The sequence below is a fragment of the Piliocolobus tephrosceles genome, chromosome 2, assembly GCF_002776525.5.
Source record: "Piliocolobus tephrosceles isolate RC106 chromosome 2, ASM277652v3, whole genome shotgun sequence".
Classification (NCBI taxonomy): domain Eukaryota; kingdom Metazoa; phylum Chordata; class Mammalia; order Primates; family Cercopithecidae; genus Piliocolobus; species Piliocolobus tephrosceles.
The window spans coordinates 30,233,615-30,255,991 of record NC_045435.1 but is presented as its reverse complement, the minus strand read 5'-3'; the positions used below and the strand labels follow the sequence as shown (position 1 = coordinate 30,255,991).

The following is a 22,377-nucleotide window of genomic DNA, read 5'->3' as shown; positions in this document are numbered from 1 at the left end:
CACTGCACTCCAGCCCGGGCGACAGAGCGAGACTCCGTCTCAAAAAAAAAAATAATAATAATAATAATAATAATAATTTATATTAGGATATAAGCAGGGGGTAAACATCCTCTTTAGGTATGTTCTTTCATTGTCTGAAAACCTGCAGGAGATGGTAAAGGCACACAGACCAGCACCCAGAGCATTCAGAGTGAAGAGTGTGTGACGGTAAGGCCGGTTATGCTGGGCGATCAGGCAGAACCGGTAAAGAAGCTCTCCAGCAATCCAGTGGTGCTGTGTTAACTTTTTTTTTTTTTTTTTTTGAGACGGAGTCTCGCGCTGTCGTCCCGGCTGGAGTGCAGTGGCGCGATCTCGGGTCACTGCAAGCTCCGCCTCCCGGGTTTTACGCCATTCTCCTGCCTCAGCCTCCCGAGTAGCTGGGACTACAGGGGCCCGCCATCTCACTCAGCTAGTTTTTTGTATTTTTTAGTAGAGACGGGGTTTCACGGTGTAGGCCAGGATGGTCTCGATCTCCTGATCTCGTGATCCACCCGTCTCGGCCTCCCAAAGTGCTGGGATTACAGGCTTGAGCCACCGCACCCTGCCTGTGTTAACTTTTTTATTCTTCCCTTTTTCTATTCATCTCCCTCAATAAGTTCTTCATTTATCTTATCTCAACCCTTCTGCTATTTTTGATCTTTCTGCTTTTCTCTCTTCCTCTAACTAAATTATATTTCTCATGCCATATGTATCAACCTGATTATTTCTCTACTAACTTCTTTCATCTGGTCTTTTGAAAAGATCCCCTCACTGGACTTGGTGGCTCACGCCTGTAATCCCAGCATTTTGGGAGGCTGAGGCCAGAGAGTTGCTTGAGCCCAAGATTTTGAGACCAGCCTGGGCAACAAAGTAAGACCCCATCTCTACAAAAAAAAAATAATAATTAGGCAGGCATGGTGGCATAGGCGTATAATCCTAGATACTCGGGAAGCTGAGGTAGGAGGATCTGATCCCAGGAGTTGAACTGCAGTGAACAGTGATCATGCCACTACACTTCAGCCTGGGTGACAGAGTGAGACCCTGTCTCCAAAAACAACAACAACAAAGAAAGAAAAGTATCCCATTCCATCTCACCATGCCTATCCCCTCTCCCTTGCTTTTTCAGGTACACCGCAGTGGTCATGCCCGTTCACTACCAGCATGGCACGGGACAGAGCTCCTGTCGGCGCGTGACCCTCATGATCACGGCCGTCTGGGTACTGGCCTTTGCTGTGTCCTGCCCTCTTCTGTTTGGCTCTAATACCACAGGTAACAATGATGGCTTCACTTCTAGCATCCATGTGACTCACAGCACACCTGAATGACTGGCTGTGAGTTGTGCTCAGCCCTGAAATTTCTGACCCCCGGTCAGTGTACTTTGCAATTAAATGAGAATGCCACAGAATGCAAAGCTTTGGCCTTTGTGGGTTATGAATAAAATATAAAGCAAAACCTCATCAATTATTGGCACGGGGGTAAAGTTCTGCCCCAATTAATGAAAAGTCTGGCTCATCTTTATTTTGAAAGAAATGTCATTGTATTCATTTGCAGAAATGTACCAGTTAAAAAAACCAAGATACATATTAATAATTCAGGCAAGGTTTGCTAATAAAAAGATAACAATTCATAACAGACCTACAATGCAAATAACACATTATAAAAGTCTTATAGCAGGATATATACTTCTAACTTTTTACTCAATAAGAATAATTTCCAATTCTTCAGAACTAACCAGTATTGATTCCCAAATTGCTGAAGAGTGTATTTCCTATTTTTAATACAAAAATTCTGGGCCGGGCACGGTGGCTCACACCTGTAATCCCAGCATTTTGGGAGGCCGAGGCGTGTGGATCACAAGGTCAGGAGATCAAGACCATCCTGGCTAACACGGTAAAACCCTGTCTCTACTAAAAATACAAAAAATTAGCCAGGCGTGGTGGCGAGCACCTGTAGTCCCAGCTACTCAGGAGGCCAAGGCAGGAGAATGGCGTGAACTCGGCAGGCAGAGCTTACAGTGAGCCGAGATTGCGCCACTGCAATCCAGCCTGAGGGACAGCAAGCCTCCATCTCAAAAAAAAAAAAAAAAATTCTGGGTAAGTTGCTTGGCACATGGTACATCTACTGGATGGATGGATGGATGGATGGATGGATGGATGGATGGATGGATGGATGGATGGACAATGTATATATCTGAAATGCTCAGGATTTTAAGCATGACACCAATACCTCAGATGAATCAGTGCCTTCTGTGTTTGTACCATGTCCATCTTTTGGCCTCAGTAAATTTTTTTTCTTTTTTCTTTTTTTTTTTTTTTTTTTTTGAGACCAAGTCTCATTCTGTTGTCCAGGCTGGAGTGCAATGGCACAATCTCGGCTCATTGCAATATCCACCTGCTGGGTTCAAGCAATTCTCCTGCCTCAGCCTCCCAAGCAGCTGAGATTACAGGAACCCACCACCATGCCCTACTAATTTTTGTATTTTTAATAGAAAAGGGGTTTTACCGTGTTGGCCAGGCTGGTCTCGAACTCCTGACCTCAAGTGATCAGCCTGCCTCGGCCTCCCAAAGTGCTGAGATTATAAGCATGAACCACCGCACTCGGCCAGCCTCAGTAATTGAATGTGTCAAATGAAAGGTATTAACACACACAATATCATGATGGGTATTGACAATATACACTGAGTGCTGAGGGAAAACTGCTTGATAAGTGTTCCAGTGGTCATCTGGATTTCTCATTTTGTCCATTTGAATTGATTCATTCAATGCCTATATTCCAGGTTTGTAAATTTCTAGTATATATGTACTAGCCACATAGCCACGTGCTTGTGTATATGCAGATACTATATGTAACATATTACATATAAAGACGGGCAAATTCTAACTTTAAGTAATCTTCCAAGTGTCATTTGCTGGACAATGATTTAGAAGTCAAAATATATTTTGGAAGATAGGTATAGGCTCTGGAGCAAGTAAAATCTAAGTCCAAACTCCAAAGTCCAGACTTACTAGCTGTCTCTCCTTAAACAAGTTACTTAACTTCTCTGAGTTCCTCATTGGTAAACGTGGGATAAAATTACAGTGGAGCATACACTTGAGCAAATTAAAATATGTGAACTTGATCTACATATTTAGTTAAGAGATTTTTAATATTTATTTATATATATATGACCCCCTACAAATAAGCCCAGCAATTTTATCTCTAAAATTATATGTTCCATAGGAACTCTACAATATATGATATATTACTATATGTATCATACACCTTATTACTCTTCATGGTTATAATAAAACCATGTATATCTTTATATCTTTATATGTGATTCAGATTTTCAAAGCAAATTTGGAGTCTATGTAATTTTCACTTTATTTGTTGACTTTAGAATCTAAGCCTACATATAACTCCACTCTACCTTCTTCATAGAGATTTTTGCAATTAAATGAGGATTAAATTGGGATAACATATGTAAATATGCCAAGCACGTACTACCTACTCAAGCCTGGCTTGTTTCTCTGCCACAGTAAAGGGTAACTAGCCAACTTATCAACAAATATTTGCCTGTTTAACCCAGGCTATTCTTAAATTACGGTGTTGTTATCTTTGCATTACTGTTTACCATTCATTACTTTGTTATGTTAACTAAATGACACTTTATACACACAAACACGTGTGTACACGCATACATTGCCCAGTACAAAGCAACATCTCAACACAGCTATAGAGGCTGACTCTGTGGCACTAAAATATCATTTTTGGTGAATGCTAAATGTGCTTTATGGGTTAGTCTGATAACTAAGTCACCTTCTGTAACCTTATTTCTATATGAAAATACATTGTTAGTTGGAATTTCTAGTGTGGGAAACTCACCACTGCTAGACCAAGGCACTGCTTACCCGCTAGCCAACAGCAAATCCCTGCCAACATCAACTGGGCTGACCGTGGTTCCCCTGACTCATTCTTGGTGGAGGCGGTCTTATTCACTCACAGACACATCACACTGGAAACAGTTGAAAGAGTTCCAAATTCTGACATTAGACCAAGTTCTCGGTTAACGTCGACATCCAGAGTGAAGAAGAATGATGAATTGCAGTGTTGTTGCCACCAGTGAGATCATTATTGTTCCAGAAACAAAATTCAGGAAAATTTTTTTCCAAAAGGATTTTCGAATACAGAATTGAGAAGGCAGAAAAGGCCTGTGACAGCATATGCGCTCTCACTTCTCCCTCATCTCTCACAATCTCTCTCTTTTACTTTTAAGTGTATTAATAGCACTCTAGCAAGCCCTCCAATTATTCATTTACTGTGTCAAAGTGTCAGGTTCCATTGTAGGAGCTCAGTAAATATTAGCTGGTGTTATGGTTGCTATTATTTACTGGAAAAGTTTATACATCAAAATGTAACTATACATCTGCAGCCATAAGAGTTCTGCTGATGGTTTTAGAGATCAGTCGCCCCTTCCTAGAACACAGTTAGGGGACTTAGTAAGTGAAGCTCAGGCCCAGCTGTCCTCCTCTGCCTCAAGCTGACCTTCACTGTACAGCTTCATTATCTTGATAGATGTGGGTTCCTGCAGCAATTATCTCATTTATAAGGAAGTTTCCAAGTTCATTTGAAAGCCCAATATAAAGGACTCTTCTCAGTCATTTTTTTCTACTCCTTCTGTGAAAAATAGAGGGGGAGAGGGCAGGATCCTGCCAATAACACCTGATATTGGAAGCAGCTGGACTTCCACTAATAAGTGCAACACAAAAAAGAACTTTCTGGCAGAGCTCTTCTTTTTAATGCCAAGGGCTGCCACGTGCAATTGTGAATTATTAGAGAACATAAGATACAGAAAAGTTGAACTTCAGTCTCTTCCAACTTGGAGTTGCTCCTGTTCTCAGATAAAAGGTCAACATGAGGCAGGGTTTTGGGTGAGAGAGTTCCGAGGCGGGGGCCTGGCTGGCCAGGGTTGCCTTAACTCCCAGCAGAGGCCCAGCAGTCTGGGCAATTTTCACATCATCAACAGACCCTGATACAGCAGAGCATGGTGTGCTGGTGCCAAAGGAAACTGAAGATCCCTGAATGAGCAGCCCAACCCTTTCATTGCATAGATAAGAAAAATAACTAGTATTTAAATTCCTGCTAAATCAGAAAGCTATTGTGTTATTTTTAAAAATCTAGAATAAATAAGCAAAGAGTGAATAAGCTGGTGATAAGGGTTTAAGAACCCTTTAAGGGAGGAGAAACTTAAAGTTAAGAAAACTGTATCAGCTGGCTTGATTTTCCTTTGAAAGAAGGAAATGAAGGAGTGCCATTTATTTGATTTCATCAATAGAACAGCTCACCTAGTTTTCAGAGCACTGGAGCTAGGTTGGGGGAGGGGGAGCTTAGTTGCACAAAAAGTTAAAAGAATAGTAGAAGCACAAAGTTAAAAGAATAATAGGCTCATCCTAAACTCAGATTCATTGGCACCACATGTCTTTGGAATCAAGTTGGGGTCAAATCTGTCAATTAGTTTGAAGTTCATGAATCTTTCAAGTAAACCTGCTCTGAGCCAAGCTGTTCACATTATGGTGGGGCTCAGTTTCCCAAGACAGCCTGCAAAAGCCTCATAGACGCCTTTGTCTTTTTCACCCAGCACAGTGCTTTAAACATAGTAGGTGCTCCATAAAATTTGTTGAATGAGTAAATAGATGACTCTTCATCATCATCCTTTCTTCCTGAAATGTTGAGATTAGTTGGGATAAGCATCTCTAATCTCAGAGGAGCAGTAACCGCCCCTCCCCCGGGACAGGCCTTCTCCATTATCCTGTGGTCAGTGACTGCTCATGTGTTTACATAAAATGCTCATCTGTACATTTTGCTCATTTATTTACTGTTTATGCATTTGCTCAATAACTATTGTGCTAACAAAACAACACTCTTGCCATTAAATCATCAAAGCAAGGCACCTCATCTCCTGGGGAAGCCAGCTTCTGGGGGGCCTTATTGCCTTCTTTGGCACACAGCAGAGAAGATTTCAGAACTGCTGCTGTGTGGCGCATCACTGTGCCCTGCCAACAGGACACACACACACCCAGGGCCAGGCCTGCTGGGGGCTGGGGCAGGCCCTACTCATTGGCCACCCACCTCCAGTGTCACTCTGCCTGCAGTGGGGACATTCTGGAAGAGGCTGCAATGCTTGATCTAAGGAAGGAAAGCAGTTTGCTTAGATAGGGGAGGAAGGAAGGGATGGTAATGCAGGTTCTGTGATTATATGTGAGAGCCTTCGTTGACTAGGGACCCTGAAATAGCTATCTGCCCTCTCAACTCTCTCTTTCGATATTTTTAATGGAGAAATAAATGTTTGCACATAAAACATTCATAAGGTGTCATGGGATACATATATACTTATATGTAGGTCTCCTTTCCACCCCAGATTACTAAATTCTGCCATCTCCCTCCCTAGAAACAAACAATATTCATGCAAGATAATGCTTGCAACAGTGTGCATGTCCATACACATATATGTTTATTTATGTGTATGTGTATTCATTTTTACACAAATAGAAGCATATCATACCCCCTTCTGACCCTGACTTTTTAAAAGAGATAGCTCATACATAAAATTTAGAGGTCAGCCTCCCAGAACCCAGAGTGGGTAGGAAAAGGTAGAAAGTTAGGTGGAGGGACCAACAGGGAATATCCGGGACACCAAAGATGGCAACAAGATGGGCAGTGCCACCCTGCTGGCCTCTTCTCACACGTGAGACATGTGAAATGCCTCCTCATGATAGGCAGGATTTAAAACCACCTTTAAAAGAAGGAAATGAAGGAGTGCCATTTATTTGAATTCATCAATAGAACATCTCACCTAGTTTTCAGAGCACTGGAGCTAGGTTGGGGGAGGGGGAGCTTAGTTGCACAAAATGTTAAAAGAATAGTAGAATAGTCTATTGTCAGACGCTGACAACAGAAAAGCTGACTTCAGAGAAGGGATGGATCACCACCAACATGGCTCCCTAGAGATTCTGAAAGACCATGCGCTGCCACCCCATCCCTCTTGCCAACTCCATCACCCCTGAATACCAGGAGATGCCAATTTGGTGAACTACACAGAGCCTATGAGCCATTTTCTTTCTTTCTTTCTTTCTTTCTTTCTTTTTCTTTTCTTTTCTGAGACAGAGTCTTGCTCCATCATCCAGGCTGGAGTGCAGTGGTGTAATCTCGGCTCACTGCAACTTCCACCTCCCGGGTTGAAGCGATTCTCCTGCCTCAGCCTCCTGAGTAGCTGGGATTACAGGCACGCACTACCATGCCCAGCTAATTTTTGTATTTTTAGTAGAGACGAGGTTTCACCATATTGGTTAGGCTGGTCTTGAACTCCTGACCTTGTGATCCACCCTCCTCGGCCTCTCAAAGTGCCCTGGGATTACAGGCATGAGCCACCGTGCCTGGCCCCTGTGAGCCATTTTCTAAAGGATGATGACACAGGCATTGGTGAAGCAACAGGAAATTCACCTGAATTTTACCTCCTCTTCAGAGAACCAGAGAATTTAGGAGTAGCTTGTAAAGATTCTAGTGGCAAGGTTGTCATTAAAATGCATCACTGAGCACACTCTTTTCATTTTAGTTCTTAGCTTTTATTCACTTCCTTCTCCCACAAACATTGTTCCCTGTAAGTCTGTCTCCAAATTTCCATTCCAGATGATACCTTCCCTTTCAGTTCAAAAAGCTCAGGGAGAGAAATAATAAATAACAAATAAATATAAATAATAGCTATCATTTATTCTCATTAATTCTCACAACTACTATACAATATTTCTATCCTTTTTTTTTTTTTTTAACAGTTAATAAAACTGAAGCTTTGCATATTTAAGAAACGTGTCGGCTGGGCGCAGTGGCTCACGCCTGTAATCCCAGCACTTTGGGAGGCCAAGGCGGGTGGATCACCTGAGGTCGGGAATTCAAGACTAGCCTGACCAACATGGAAAAACCCCGTCTCTTCTAAAAATACAAAAAAATTAGCTGGGCATGGTGGCCCATGCCTGTAATCCCAGCTACTCAGGAGGCTGAGGCAGGAGAATCGCTTGAACCTGGGAGGTGGAGGTTGCGGTGAGCTGAGATCGAACCACTGCATTCCAGCCTGGGCAACAAGAGTGAAATTCCATCTAAATAAATAAATAAATAAATAAATAAATAAATAAATAAATAAATAAAAGAAACGTGTCCAAGATCACACAGTTAATAAATAGCAGGCCTGAATCTCACACTTAGGGTTCTCTGACTTCCACCTACCTCAGAAAACCAAGAAGCAGAATAAGAAGCCTACATGGCCACTGCCCTCTCCCCACCAGCCCACACCTAAGGCTTCATCTTCCAAGGCCAACTTTGGGGTTGGAGAATCCCCAACCCATTATGAAGACTGGCTGGGTGTACCAACAGTTGTTGCTGACAGTGCTGGATGAAGCACAGATGTTCCATGTCACAATAGTAAAGGGGGATGAGGAGTTGAAACTACAGAAAGAACATTGGCTTGGGCATAAAACTGGCTGCAGGAACATATTTTTCAAGTGCAACCTCGGGCTACTTACTGAACCTCTCTGAGTTTTAGTCTGCTCATCTGAGAAGAGAGACGGTAATGGCACCTGCCTCATATAATATTGCCATAATTATTAGGTACGATAAGGTGTACAAAGCTCTTGGCTCATCGCTTGGCAGATATTAGTTTGCTTTGCTTTTCTTTTTCAAGATGGGGCACATTTCAGGCCCATCTTGGGCCTTGGAGGAATCTCAGTATCTGCTATGAAGAAGGCAAAGCTACAGGGACCTCCCAAGGAGAAATGGCAGGAACATTTCAGGACATAAAGCAGGGACAAAGACCCTTCTAAATGCACATTCTCCATGTCACAATATCACTACCTGCCTTTTCCCCATCCCATCTGTAACAAGTGATGGGATTCCCTGAAAAATCAAATCTCTGTCTTGTATTCAGCTACCACCTGCCCTCCATCCCAGATTCAAAATTGGAGAACTGGCATTCTCAGCAAATAAGGCTTCTTCCTTTCATTGCATTCCAACAATTCTCGAATGCCTCCACAGCAGCAGGCCCTTTTCTGGGGGCTGCATCCCTCCTGGGAGCCTCTGCCCTGTTGCCCTGTAATGCTCTCCCCAGCCTTCCAGGCTGCATGTCTCTGTGTGACACTTGTGACATCCTATGAAAGGGATTGTCTATCTAGACTGTTTGCTCCCTTGAGAGCAGACATAGTGTCTCATTCATCTTTGTAGCCCCAGTGTCTGGAACATGATTGTTGGTAAATTTTCTTTTTAAATAAACTATGAGAAACTCAAAGATGAATTAGATCTTCTACCCTCACTGACCTGACAGTATATGTATCTGAGACTGCATCCTCCCCACCTGCTATGCAGCAGAAGGTGTGGGCACCAAGCGTGACATGGGGCCATGTTTTACCCTCCCTACTGAGTTCTGATACTTGCTAACTGCTTTACCTTCCCCCTTCTTATCCACAGGGGACCCCACTGTCTGCTCCATCTCCAACCCTGATTTTGTCATCTACTCTTCAGTGGTGTCCTTCTACTTGCCCTTTGGAGTGACCGTCCTTGTCTATGCCAGAATCTATGTGGTGTTAAAACAAAGGAGACGGAAAAGGATCCTCACTCGACAGAATAGTCAGTGCAACAGTGTCAGGCCTGGCTTCCCTCAACAAGTAAGCACCCTGGAGTGGGTAGAGGGAAGACAACACACAATCTCCTGACTTCCCAGCCTGTGTCCAGCAGTGCATGATTTTGCCGTTTAGCTACATTGGAGACACAAATCTGACACCCACTTTGGAATCTGCTAATATTGGCTGTGCTTTGAAGGTAGGAAATCCAATCTCAAGAAAACATTGATAGTTGTCTCTAGAGCCTACTTTACCTGGCAAAGTGTTTGGATAGCTCCTGGGCTTGTTCTGCTTCCCTTCAAAGTCGTTCATTTTCCCCAAATGGGCAGCAATTCAGATGTCCCACAGGTTTTGAAGTTTAAGTGCAGCAGTTGTACCTTGCACTGCTGGTGGGTTCCCAGAACTGACTTTTTGTCTAAAACACTCATCCCAGGGATCACTGGGGTCCATCAAAACCTTTTTTCCTTACTGAATCTGTCCCTGTGTCAAGGAACTGACAAGCTGGTGGGATATGGTGCTGATAAAGCATTTTACTGGCTCTTTCTAGGCTCTGAAAAGAAATATCGTTGCCTCTGCGATGATCTTCCAATTTCTAGGGCTTTAATTTCTCCTTACCCCATTGCCTGGCACTTAGTAGCTTTCCCACGGTGTACTTGAAGCATGAATGGATATATACCGATCACTTGAAATCTACTAGGGAAGGGACAGTGGTAACATTAAACAGCCTCTGCATTCATGGAGCTTAGAATCTAGACAAGCAAATAAAGCACCCCTCCACTCAAAGTGAATGAAGAGCCCAGAGATGAATAGGATGTTTGCCAAATGTGAGGTGAAGACAATTAAGCACTCAATTATGAAGTGCTCTGGAGGCTATAGAAGAGAAAAACCAATATGCTTAGTATATGGTTTGGCTATGTCCCCACCCAAATCTCATCTCAAATTGTAGCTCCCACAATTCTCACGTGTCATGGGAGGGACCCAGTGGGAGGTAACTGAATGATGGGGGTGAGTCTTTCCCCTACTGTTCTCATAATAGTGAATAAGTCTCACGAGATCTGATGGTTTTATGAGGAGGAGTTCCCCTGCACAAATTTTCTCTTGTCTGCTGCCATGTAAGACATGCCTTTCACCTTCCACCATGATTGTGAGGCCTCCCCAGCCACATGGAACTGTGAATCCATTAAACTTCTTTTTCTTTATAAACTACCCAGTCTCAGATATGTCTTTATTAGCAGCATGAAAACAGACTAATACACTCAGGAAATGGCTCCATAGACAGAGTAAGAGTTGAGTTTGATCTTGAAGGCAGATCCAATTTGGGTGTCTAGATTAATCTTTGATGACCTAGATAATCTTTTTTTTTTTTTTTTTTTTTTTTTTTTGAGACAGAGTCTCGCTCTGTCACCCCGACTAGAGTGCAGTGGTATGATGTCAGCTCACTGCAGCCTGTGCCTACTGGGTTGAAGACATTCTCGTGCCTCTGTCTCCTGAGTAGCTGGGATTACAGGTGCCCACCAACATACCTGGCTAATTTTTGTATTTTTAGTAGAGACAGGGTTTTGCCATGTTGGCTAGACTGGTCTCTAACACCCGGCCTCAAATGATCTGCCCACCTCAACCTCCCCAAGTGCCAGGATTACAGGCGTAAGCGCCCGGTCTGATGACCTAGATTATCTTTGATGACCTCTTGAGGTCTTTGATGATGTCAAAAGTATGAATGAAGGCCAGACTCTTAAGCTGAAGTCCCAAGACTTGAGTGAAACAAGACTATTAATCCCCATGAAAGAGAAGATCAAGACCCAAGGCTGAGGATATGAAAGTATTGCATTCAAAATATTATTATGTCACATGGCTACCTATGACATGGCTAGACCCACAACTGACTGTTCCTCCTTCAACCCCCCACCCCTAGTCTTCTTGTCTGCAGCTGCACCCCATTCGGCAGTTTTTAGTAAGGGCCCTATTTCCATCAGATGCCACAGGAAAAATGGTAAGTGGGCCATGTCTTTGATCATAGAGAAAGAATAAGAGACCTTTTGCCACAATACTGGCTTATCTTGATTCTACTATCACCCCAGAATGAAATCTTGCCCTGATTCCCACACATATATCTATAAGACAAGATCTGAAATGCCTTCTAATTTAAGCTGCAGAATAGAATTCATCAGATGATAATTCAGAAAGCATAAGACTATTGGGCTTGACCTTAGTGACTGGAGCCAATGACTCTTGCACACAGTGTGACAATGCCATCCAAGGCCACCTGCATTAGAGGAAACAGACGTCAAGGGAACACACATGGGCAGAGCAAAAACCAGGCAGAGAAAGGAAAAATTTCAAGTGCCATATTTACTACTGAATGTGGGAAAAACGAAGACAATTTCATGGTCACCATTAGTCTTGTTCTTGCAATTCAAGCCAGCTAGCAGAGTGCAGCTCTGCCAGCTAGCAGAGTGCAGTGCTGCCCAGCTAGCAGAGTGCAGAATGGAATCTGGAGGTGTTAGATATAAGAACAGTATTCCTCTCTCTGAATTCCACATTAGAAATAAAACTTCAAAAATTTGTAATAATTAAGGTCTGAGCTTTGTTCAATCTCAGTATAGTTAATGACTTTTTACACAGGCCTGCTATAGTAATTGGAGATAATCATTTTAAATGATAATAGCTATGCAGCTCAAAGTTGCCTATGGCTGATCCAAGGTCTGAGGAGGCTTCAAGGCCAAAAGGAGGAAAAATATTGGATACAAACAAGAGATGGGACAGCCAACAGGCTGGCATTTCCAAGAGTGTGGAGAATTAGGTTCTGTCCTGCCATCTGGGAGTGGAGGGCTCTGCCAGCCAGACCCAGAGGAATCCGGTGTTTCCTCATGTCAGTCATGGAAGTAGTGAACAGGTTTTGCACAGAGCTGAAAAATACACTCACCAATATATAATCTTGGAAGAATCATTTTCCTACTATAGGACGGAATTTCCATATCTGTAAAATGGAAACAGAGTATACTAGATCAATGTTTTCAAATCTGAGTTTTTTTTTGTTTTGTTTTTTGTTTTTTTGTTTTTTGAGACAGAGTCTCACTCTGTTCCCCAGGCTGGAGTGCAGTGGTGTGATCACAGCTCACTGCAGCCTTGAACTCTTGGGCTCAAGTAATCCTCTCATCTCATCCACTACATCCAGCTAAATATGAGATTTCTTAGGCAATCCCAAGAATTTGTTTCCCATCCCCTAGTTTCAGAAATAATGCGTTAGAAGTCAAATATTGTCACTTTAAGAAGATCAGTAGGTGCCAGTTTAGTTATAAACATAATCTTGGGGCCGGGTATCGTGGCTCATGCGTGTAATCCCAGCACTTTGGGAGGCCAAGGCAGGCACATCACAAGGTCAGGAGTTTGAAACCAGCCTGACCAACATGGTGAAACCCCAACTCTACTTAAAAAAATACAAAAATTAGCCGGGCGTAGTGGCATGCACCTATAATCCCAGCTACTCAGGAGGCTGAGGCACAAGAATCACTCGAACCCGGGAAGCAGAGGTCGCAGTGAGCTGAGATTGCACCACTAAACTCCAGCCTGGGCGTCAGAGGGAGACTCCGTCTCAAAAACAAAAAAAAAAAAACCACAAAAAACAAAACAACACCAAAAACAAAACCCACCATAATCTCGATTGTAAATAGGCATTCAGATAAAATGAGATATGCTTATTTTAATTATTAGAAAATGCCATCAAAATAAAACCAAAAAATTTTAAATACATATTCTCTTGACTTGAGGTAATGTTAAGTGAAATAAGCCAGACATAGAAAGATAAATATCACATGTTCTCAATCACCTATGGGAGCTAAAAAAAAAAGTGGTTATCATGAAAATAGAGAGTAGATTCATGGTTACCAGAGGCTAGGAAGGAGATGGGGGAAGGGGCAAGGAAGAGAGGTGGATTCTTGGGTACAAACATACAATTAAATAGAAGGAACAAGTTCTAGTGTCTAATAGCACCGTAGAGTGACTGTACTTAACAGCAGTTTTTATATATTTCAGAACACCTAGAAGAAAATATTTGAAATGCTCCCAACACAAAGAAATGATAATTGTTTGAAGCAATGACTAGCCTGATTTGATCATTACGCATTGTATGCATGTATCAAAATATTGCATTTACCCCATAAATATGTAAAATTATTATATATGAATTTTTAATATCTTCAAGAAAAAAATGTATATTATTCTAGAATTCCGAAGAATACCTCTGTGGAGTACAATTTTTTAAAAAAACTGTAGGCCAGGCATGGTGGCTCATGCTTGTAATCCAAACACTTTGGGAGGCTGAGGCGGGTGGATCACTTGGGGCCAGGAGTTCAAGACCAGCCTGGCCAAAATAGTGAAACCCCATCTCTACTAAAAATACAAAAATTAGCCAGGTGTGGTGGTGGGTACCTGTAATCCCACTGCCCAGCTAATTTTTGTATTTTTAGTAAAGACAGGGTTTCGCCATGTTGGTCAGGCTGGGACTTGAACTCCTGACCTCAGATGATCTACACACATTGGCCCCCCAAAGTGCTGGGATTACAGGTGTGAGCCACTGTGCCCAGCCTGAACTTTATTTAAATAAAGAAATTAAAAATGGGCCGGGCGCGGTGGCTCAAGCCTGTAATCCCAGCACTTTGGGAGGCCGAGACGGGCGGATCACGAGGTCAGAAGATCGAGACCATACTGGCTAACATGGTGAAACCCCGTCTCTACTAAAAAATACAAAAAACTAGCCGGGCGAGGTGGCGGGCGCCTGTAGTCCCAGCTACTCGGGAGGCAGAGGCAGGAGAATTGCATAAACCCAGGAGGCGGAGCTTGCAGTGAGCTGAGATCCGGCCACTGCACTCCAGCCTGGGCAACAGAGCGAGACTCTGTCTCAAAAAAAAAAAAAAGAAAAGAAATTAAAAATGAATAAATCACAGGTACGCTATAGAGTTAGTGAAGGCAGTTCATCCTGTTCAGTGTCACTAACAAATCCCAACTCTATCCTGTATCAGGGAGTTTACTAGAACTCCTAGATGTAATGGGTACTAAGGAGGCTGAGGCAGGAAAATCACTTGAAGCCGGGAGGCAGAGGTTGCAATGAGCCGAGATCATGCCACTGCACTCCAGCCTGGGTGACATGTGAGACTTTGTCTCAGTAAATAAATAAATAAATAAATATTTAAAAACCTAAATTGGCTGGGTATAGTGGCTCCACACCTGTAATCCCAACAATTCTGAAGGCCAAGACAGGAGGATCACTTGAGCCCAGGAATTCGAGACCAGCCTGGCCAACATAGCAAGAACTCATCTCTACTAAAAATAACAAATAAATAAATAAATAAATAAATAACACTAAATCATCTTGAAGACACCTTGCATTCATTCATTCATTCATTCTGAGTATGTACAATGTGCCAGCTCTGTGTATCTAGAAAACTGCTTCCTTGAACTAAGGAAACCAAAGTGAGGGGTTTTGGTTGCTGACACTGACTAACTTATGTAGAAAACAAATTTAGTGGAGAGCTATCAGGTGGCTCACAGGCTCAATGAGAAGGCTGAAGAAGAGCTTCAGAAAGATGCTTTTCATGCCTAAGAAATTATCTGGTTAGAAGACCTAGGACACTGGACATTGAACGTCACCACTACTAGAGGAGTTCTGAAGTCTCCCTGCTTTACAAGTTCCAGTTCAAAGTCTCAGGAGTGAATCTGCAGTTGACTGGGCTTGGTGCATGTGCCTGAGTTCTAGCTGCATGGGGATGGAGGTGTGAAGTGAATATCTGGCTTTTATGGCATCAGTAAGGTGAGTTGAGGAGTTGAGTTCTGCCTCCTGTTCGAGACCTACACAAGGGTTTGATTCTTCAAACATGAAAAGAAGTTCAAGTTGGGCACACACACATCTCCCCGTCCATACCAGAAAAATTAACATACTTCAGTTTTCCATTCTCGGAGGCTACTCATCCCAAACCCATTTTTCCCTATTTCTTTTCTGTTTTACAAATGAAGCTCAGAGATATTAAATTAACTTGCCTAAAGATACATCTACTAAGTAAGGAAGCTGAGAAGAAAATACTGGGTTTTCTTTTTTTAACTTTCTGCAATGGAAGTTTTCAAAAATAAAAAAGTAGAAAGACAAATATAACAAACCCCCAGTAGCCATCAGGCAGCCTCAGTAGTGATCAGCTCGTGGCCAATCTTATTTCATCTACAATCCCGCCTGTGTTCGCACATCCCCACTGGATTGCTATGAAGCAAATCCTAAACACCATGTTATTTCAACCCAAAATATTTCTGCAAGATCCTCTAAAGAATTCAGACCATTGGCCAGGTGCAGTGGCTCACACCTGTAATCCCAGCACTTTGGGAGGCCAAGGTGGGCAGATCACCTGAGGTCAGGAGTTTGCAACCAGCCTGACCAACATAGAGAAACCCATCTCTACTAAAAATACAAAATTAGCCAGGTGCAGTGGCACATGCCTGTAATCCCAGCTACTTGGGAGGCTGAGGCAGGAGAATCTCTTGAACCCAGGAGGCGGAGGTTGCGGTGAGCCGAGATCGTGCCACTGCACTCCAGCCTGGGCAACAAGAGTGAAAGTCCGTCTCAGAAAAAAAAAAAAAAAAAGAATACAGACTGTTTTATAAGACACATAACCATAATACCACATTACATTAGAAAATTAATAATAGGTTTCTAATATCACTAAATGTCCAATCGATGTTCAAATTTCCCCAATTATCTTGTAAATTATTTTACAGTTGGTTCATTTGAATCAAAATTCAAATAAGGCACATATTTTGCAACTGTTAAGTATTGTCGCTGTTGTTATAATGGAAGTTGTTGTAATGGAAGTTTAAATTTTATTTGTTGAAGAAACTGAGTCATTTGTCTTGTGGAGTTTCCCACACTCCACATTTTGGGGCTTATGTCATAGCAGTGTCACTTAATGTGTTTCTCTGTATCACCAGGTCATTCTAACTCAAAAAGGCCAGACTACAATTCTGTGCTACCCTGCTCAAGGGGCTGTTGTGATTATCAAATGTTCTATATGTGGTGGGTGCTGCTTTTTTTTTTAACTTTAAGTTCTGGGGTACGTGTGCTGAATGTGCAGGTTTGTTCATAGGTATACATGCGCCATTGTGGTTTGCTGAATCTATCAACCTATCATCTGGGTTTTAAGCTCTGCATACATTAGGTATTTGTCCTAATGCTCTCCTTCCCCTTGCCCCCCATCCCCTGACAGGCCCCAGTGTGTGATGTTCCCCTCCCTGTGTCCATGTGTTCTCATTGTTCAGTTCCCACTTATGAGTGAGAACATGTGGTGGTTACTTTTCTGTTCCTATGTTAGTTTGCTGAGGATGATGGTTTCCAGCTTCATCCATGTTCCTGCAAAGGACATGAACTCATTCTTTTTTATGGCTGCATAGTATTCTATGGTATATATGTGCCACATTTTCTTTATCCAGTCTATCATTGATGGGTATTTGGGTTGGTTCCAAGTCTTTGCTACTGTAAATAGTGCTGCAATAAACATACATGTGCATGTGTCTTTACAGTAGAATGATTTATAATTCTTTGGGTATTTACCAATAGTAATGTAATCCCAGTAATGGGATTGCTGGGTCTAATGGTATTTCTGGTTCTAGATCCGTGAGGAATTGCCACACTGTCTTCCACAATGGTTGAACTAATTTACACTCCCACCAACAGTGTAAAAGCATGCCTATTTATCCTCATCCTCACCATGTTGTTTTCCAGACTCTTTAATGATCACCATTCTAACTGGTGTGAGATGGTATCTCATTGTGGTTTTGATTTGCATTTATCTAATGACCAGTGATGATGAGCTTTTTTTCATATGTTTATTGGTTGCATAAATGTCTTCTTTTGAGAAGTGTCTGTTCATATCCTTTGCCCACTTTTTAATGAGGTTGTTTGTTTTCTTGCAAATTTGTTTGTTTCTTGTAGATTCTGGATATTAGACCTTTGTCAGATGGACAGATTGCAAAAATTTTCTCCCATTCTGTAGATTGCCTGTTCACTCTGATGATATGGTGGGTGTTTTTTAGTTCTAAAGTCTAAAGCAAATTTTATTTCCCTTAACTTCTCATGGTCCCACCACTCTCTCAGGTGTCCCCTTTGTAGGTTTCCCACAACTATGCTCCCCCACTTCCTTCTTTGAATTCTCTGGACCTTTCATGAACATTCAGAAGATAAACAATACCCCCAGAAATGTCAAGATTCCCTCTTGTTGCACCTGCAGACCCTCTCTCCTGACCGGGCACATCTGGAGCTGAAGCGTTACTACAGCATCTGCCAAGACACTGCCTTGGGTGGACCAGGCTTCCAAGAAAGAGGAGGAGAGTTGAAAAGAGAGGAGAGGACTCGGAACTCCCTGAGTCCCACCATAGCACCCAAGCTCAGCTTAGAGGTTCGAAAACTCAGCAATGGCAGATTATCAACATCTCTGAAGCTGGGGCCCCTGCAACCTCGGGGGGTGCCACTTCGGGAGAAGAAGGCAACCCAGATGGTAGCCATTGTGCTTGGTAAGTTTGGGTTGACTTGAGTTGGTTGGGTTGGATTGGGTTGGGTTAGGTTGTGTTAAGTGGAGCTGGTGGAAGATGCTAAGGTAGCCACATTTGACAGAAATTAGAAATTTGATGACACTAATATTTATCAAATGTTCACAGTATAATTGAAAGGTATTTGTGTATAAATGCTAACTCTGGTGGAAATTCAAAAGACCTAGGCTAAAATTTATGAAGCTGAACAAGCCACTTAACTGAGCTGTGTTTTGCTGTCCATTATATGGAGCTAGAACACATAAATCAAACAATAAATAAGATAATGAGTCAATAAAACTGGGTACATATTGGATATTTAATAAATGCTTAGTTATTTTAAAATATTAAGTGATAAAAATAGGGATGCAAAACACTACTGTGATATGGTATGATAAAATCTAGATTATTTTAAATACAGAGTAAAAAAGACTAGAAAGAAATTCACCAAGATATCCAAAGTAATTGTCTTTGAGTGGTGGGTGTTTATTCCTTTTTTCCTACTTATCTGATTTACCAAGCTTTCCATAATGCATACAATCAAGGTTTTTTGGTTTTTGTTTTTTTGAGACATGGTCTGACTTTGTTGCCCAGGCTGGAGTACGGTGGCACAGTCATAGCTCACTGCAGCCTTGAACTCCTGGGTTCAAGTAATCCTCCTGCCCGAGCCCACCGAGTAGCTAGAACTACAAGCGTATGCCCCCATGACCAGTTAATTTTTTAATTTTTATTTGTTTTTTGTAGTGACAGGGTCTCATTACGTTGCCCAGTCTGGTCTCAAACTCATGGCGTCAAGCAATCCTCCCATCTCAGCCTCCCAAAGCACTGGCATTATAGACGTGAGCCACCACATCCCACCAGAATCAGGGGTAATTTTTAGAGTCATAAAATATGAAATTTATTTATTTATTTATTTGAGACAGAGTCTTACTCTGTCACCCAGGCTGGAGTGCCATGGCACGATCTTGGCTCACTGCAGCCTCTGCCTCCCGGGTTCAAGTGATTCTCCTACCTTGTAGCTGGGATTACAGGCATGCACCACCATGCCCAGCTAATTTTTGTATTTTTAGTAAAGACAGGGTTTCACCATGTTGATCAGGCTGGGACTTGAACTCCTGACCTCAGGTGATCTACCCACATTGGCCTCCCAAAGTGCTGGGATTACAGGTGTGAGCCACTGTGCCCAGCCTGAACTTTATTTAAATAAAGAAATTAAAAATGAATAAATCACAGGTACACTATAGAGTTAGTGAAGGCAGTTCATCCTGTTCAGTGTCACTGACAAACCCCAACTCTCTCCTGTATCAGGGAGTTTACTAGAACTCCTAGATGTAATGGGTACTAAGGAGGCTGAGAAACTATGTCAGTCACATCTTGAAGGTCTTCATACCTATCAGTGCCTAGGATCATGTTTTGCATAGGTAGACATTAAATAAATGTCTGAATTGAATTGAAAAAGAAAAGAAAAAGATTAGTAAAGAACTACCCAGAGACTAAACTAGAAAATTGATTTAGTAACAAAAGCCAAAGTGAATCAAAAACATTAGCATGCAGTTTTCTCACCTAAAAAAATTTGGCTAATCACACCTACTTCATAAGATTGGGGTTTTTGTTTTGTTTTGTTTTTTTGCTTTTGTTTTGTTTTGTTTTTTTGAGATGGAGTCTTACTCTGTCACCCAAGCTGGAGTGCAATGGCGCAGTCTTGGCTCACCACAACCTCTGTCTCCTGGGTTCAAGCAATTCTCCTGCCTCAGCCTCCTGAGTAACTGGGATTATAGGCATGCACCACCATGCCTGTACAAGCTAATTTTTGTATTTTTAGTAGAGACAGGGTTTCACCATGTTGCCCAGACTGGTCTTGTACTCCTGACCTCAGGTGATCCACCCGCCTCTGCCTCCCAAAGTGCTGAGATTACAAGAGTGAGCCACCGCACCCAGCCTAGGGTTGTTATAAAAAAAAGTAAGTGGGTATGCAAAACTTCCAGCTTGGTGGCTGGCATAAAGTAGACAACCGTGAGTCATTCTCATGTTATAACAAAAGGAGTAAGCAAATCCCTTACCCAGTTTCTCTCTTCTTTGGCAACTTAGGGGCCTTCATTGTCTGCTGGCTGCCTTTCTTCTTGACCCATGTTCTCAATACCCACTGCCAGACATGCCACGTGTCCCCAGAGCTTTACAGTGCCACGACATGGCTGGGCTATGTGAATAGCGCCCTCAACCCCGTGATCTATACCACCTTCAATATCGAGTTCCGGAAAGCCTTCCTCAAGATCCTGTCTTGCTGAGGGAAGAGAGGAAGGAATACTCCTTGTACCCATTTCTAGCTGCCAGGCTGTCGGCCCACTCAGAAAGACTGTGCAGTGTCCTCCGGCATGCAGTAGGAAGAAGATTCCTGGAGCCAAGACGTCCCTGCTTGTCAGGTATAACCAAATGTGTCCTCCAAAACAGAACATTCTACCTCCCCAGCTAAAATCTGACTTCATTCTGACAATCTTCAAATGATTGGGGAGCTCCTGAGTGATAAGCAATCATTCAGAAAGAAGCTGATAAAACATGACTCACACAAAATTGTCATCGGAGGCATGATTCATCACACTGAAGGAAAAATGAACAGATCTCATCATTCTCAAATTGCAGGGGTCCTTGAAATCAGCCAGTAAACCACCTTCTAGAACAGCCAGTCTGTCTTCCTTCAAACCTCTAATTAACTGTCAGGCTAACCTTGTACTTTCACGGGCTCATTCCTCTTGGTCATTTCTTTCCTTCACTGTATCTGGAAATATGAATGGCAAGGCCAGTGCTTCTACCTCTCTGTAGAATCTGATGGGCTACATTTGGTGAGGTGAATTTCTCACCGCAAGAGAAACACTGTCCCACATTGGGACAGGGGCTTCATTTCACACTTTGCTACCCTTGTATTTTAGCTTTAGCTAAGAAGGCATTTTGATTCCATTCCTTTACTCTCTAGAGGAAATCTCAGAGTCTCAACTTCCAGAATTATTCAAGATGGGGATATTATCTGAAGACGGAATGACACATCCCATTGTAGTTTCACTGTTGAACCTTATGGTTCAGAACATGCCTTAGATATGCTTTTCACAACACTACCAAGTGTTCCTACCCAGGGCATCTCCATTTCTGCTTAACAGGGACCCAGTATAGTGGACTACATCATGACACTTTGGGCAACAGTGGACCACATATACAACGGTGGTCTCATAAGATAATAATGGAGCTGAAGAATTTCTATTGCTTGATGATGTCATAGCTGTTGCAACATCATAGCTCAACACATTATTTATATGTTTGTGGTGATGCTGTTGTAAACAAAATGATGCTGCCAATCATGTAAAAGTATACAATTGTGTACAGTACATAATACTTAATAATGATAATAAATGACTATGTTACTGGTTTATGTATTTACTATACTAAACTTTTCACCATTATTTTAGAGTGTACTTCTACTTATTTTTTTAAAAAGTCAATCATAAAACACCCTCAGGCAGTCCTTCAGGAGGTATTTCAGAAGAAAGCATTGTTATAGGAGATGACAGCTCCCTGTGTGTTATCGCCCTCGAAGACCTTCTAATGGGACAAGGTGTGGAGGTGGGAGACAGTGATATTGATGATCCTGACCCTGTTTAGGCCTAGGCTAATGTGTGTGATTATGTCTTAGTTTTTAAAAAAGCAGTTTGAAATGCAAAAAATAATTTTAAAAATAGAAAAAATATATAGAGTAAGTATATAAAGAAAGAAAATATTCTTGTCCAGCTATCCAGTGTGATTGTGTTTTAAGCTAAGTATTATTACAAAAGAGTCCAAAATGTCAAAAAAAATTTTAAGTTTATAAGGTAAAAAAGGGACAGTAAGCCAAGATTAATTTATTACTGAAGAAAGAAAAACTTTTTAAATAAATTTAGTGTAGCCTGAGTGTACAGTGTCGATAAAGTCTATAGTAGCATATAGCAATATCCCAGGCCTTCCCATCCACTCACCACTCACGCACTGACTCACCCAGTCTTAACAGCTGAACTCAGCTTCCAGTCTGCAAGCTCCATTTATGGTAAGAGTCCTATATAGGTGAACCGTTTTTTATCTTTTATATGATATTTTTACTGTATCTTTTCTACATGAGTTATACCAATACTCCCCA

At 42.1% G+C, this 22,377-nt stretch overlaps 1 protein-coding gene across 3 annotated transcripts in view; it reads left to right on the top strand.

The window, feature by feature from the left end:
• The window catches only part of DRD3 (dopamine receptor D3), a 52,251-nt gene extending 30,608 nt beyond the window's left edge, over positions 1-21,643 (top strand). The window contains exons 3-7 of one of the 3 annotated variants that reach the window (XM_023210855.1): positions 1,145-1,287; positions 9,508-9,704; positions 17,924-18,059; positions 18,159-18,206; positions 20,310-20,506. In XM_023210855.1, coding sequence (XP_023066623.1) covers positions 1,145-1,287; positions 9,508-9,704; positions 17,924-18,059; positions 18,159-18,206; positions 20,310-20,506 — 721 coding nt within the window. Of the gene's footprint in view, positions 1-1,144; positions 1,288-9,507; positions 9,705-17,923; positions 18,207-20,309 lie in introns of all 3 variants that reach the window. The other 2 variants (XM_023210839.2, XM_023210847.1) reach the window with 2 other exon arrangements.
• Positions 21,644-22,377: the final 734 nt, after the last annotated feature.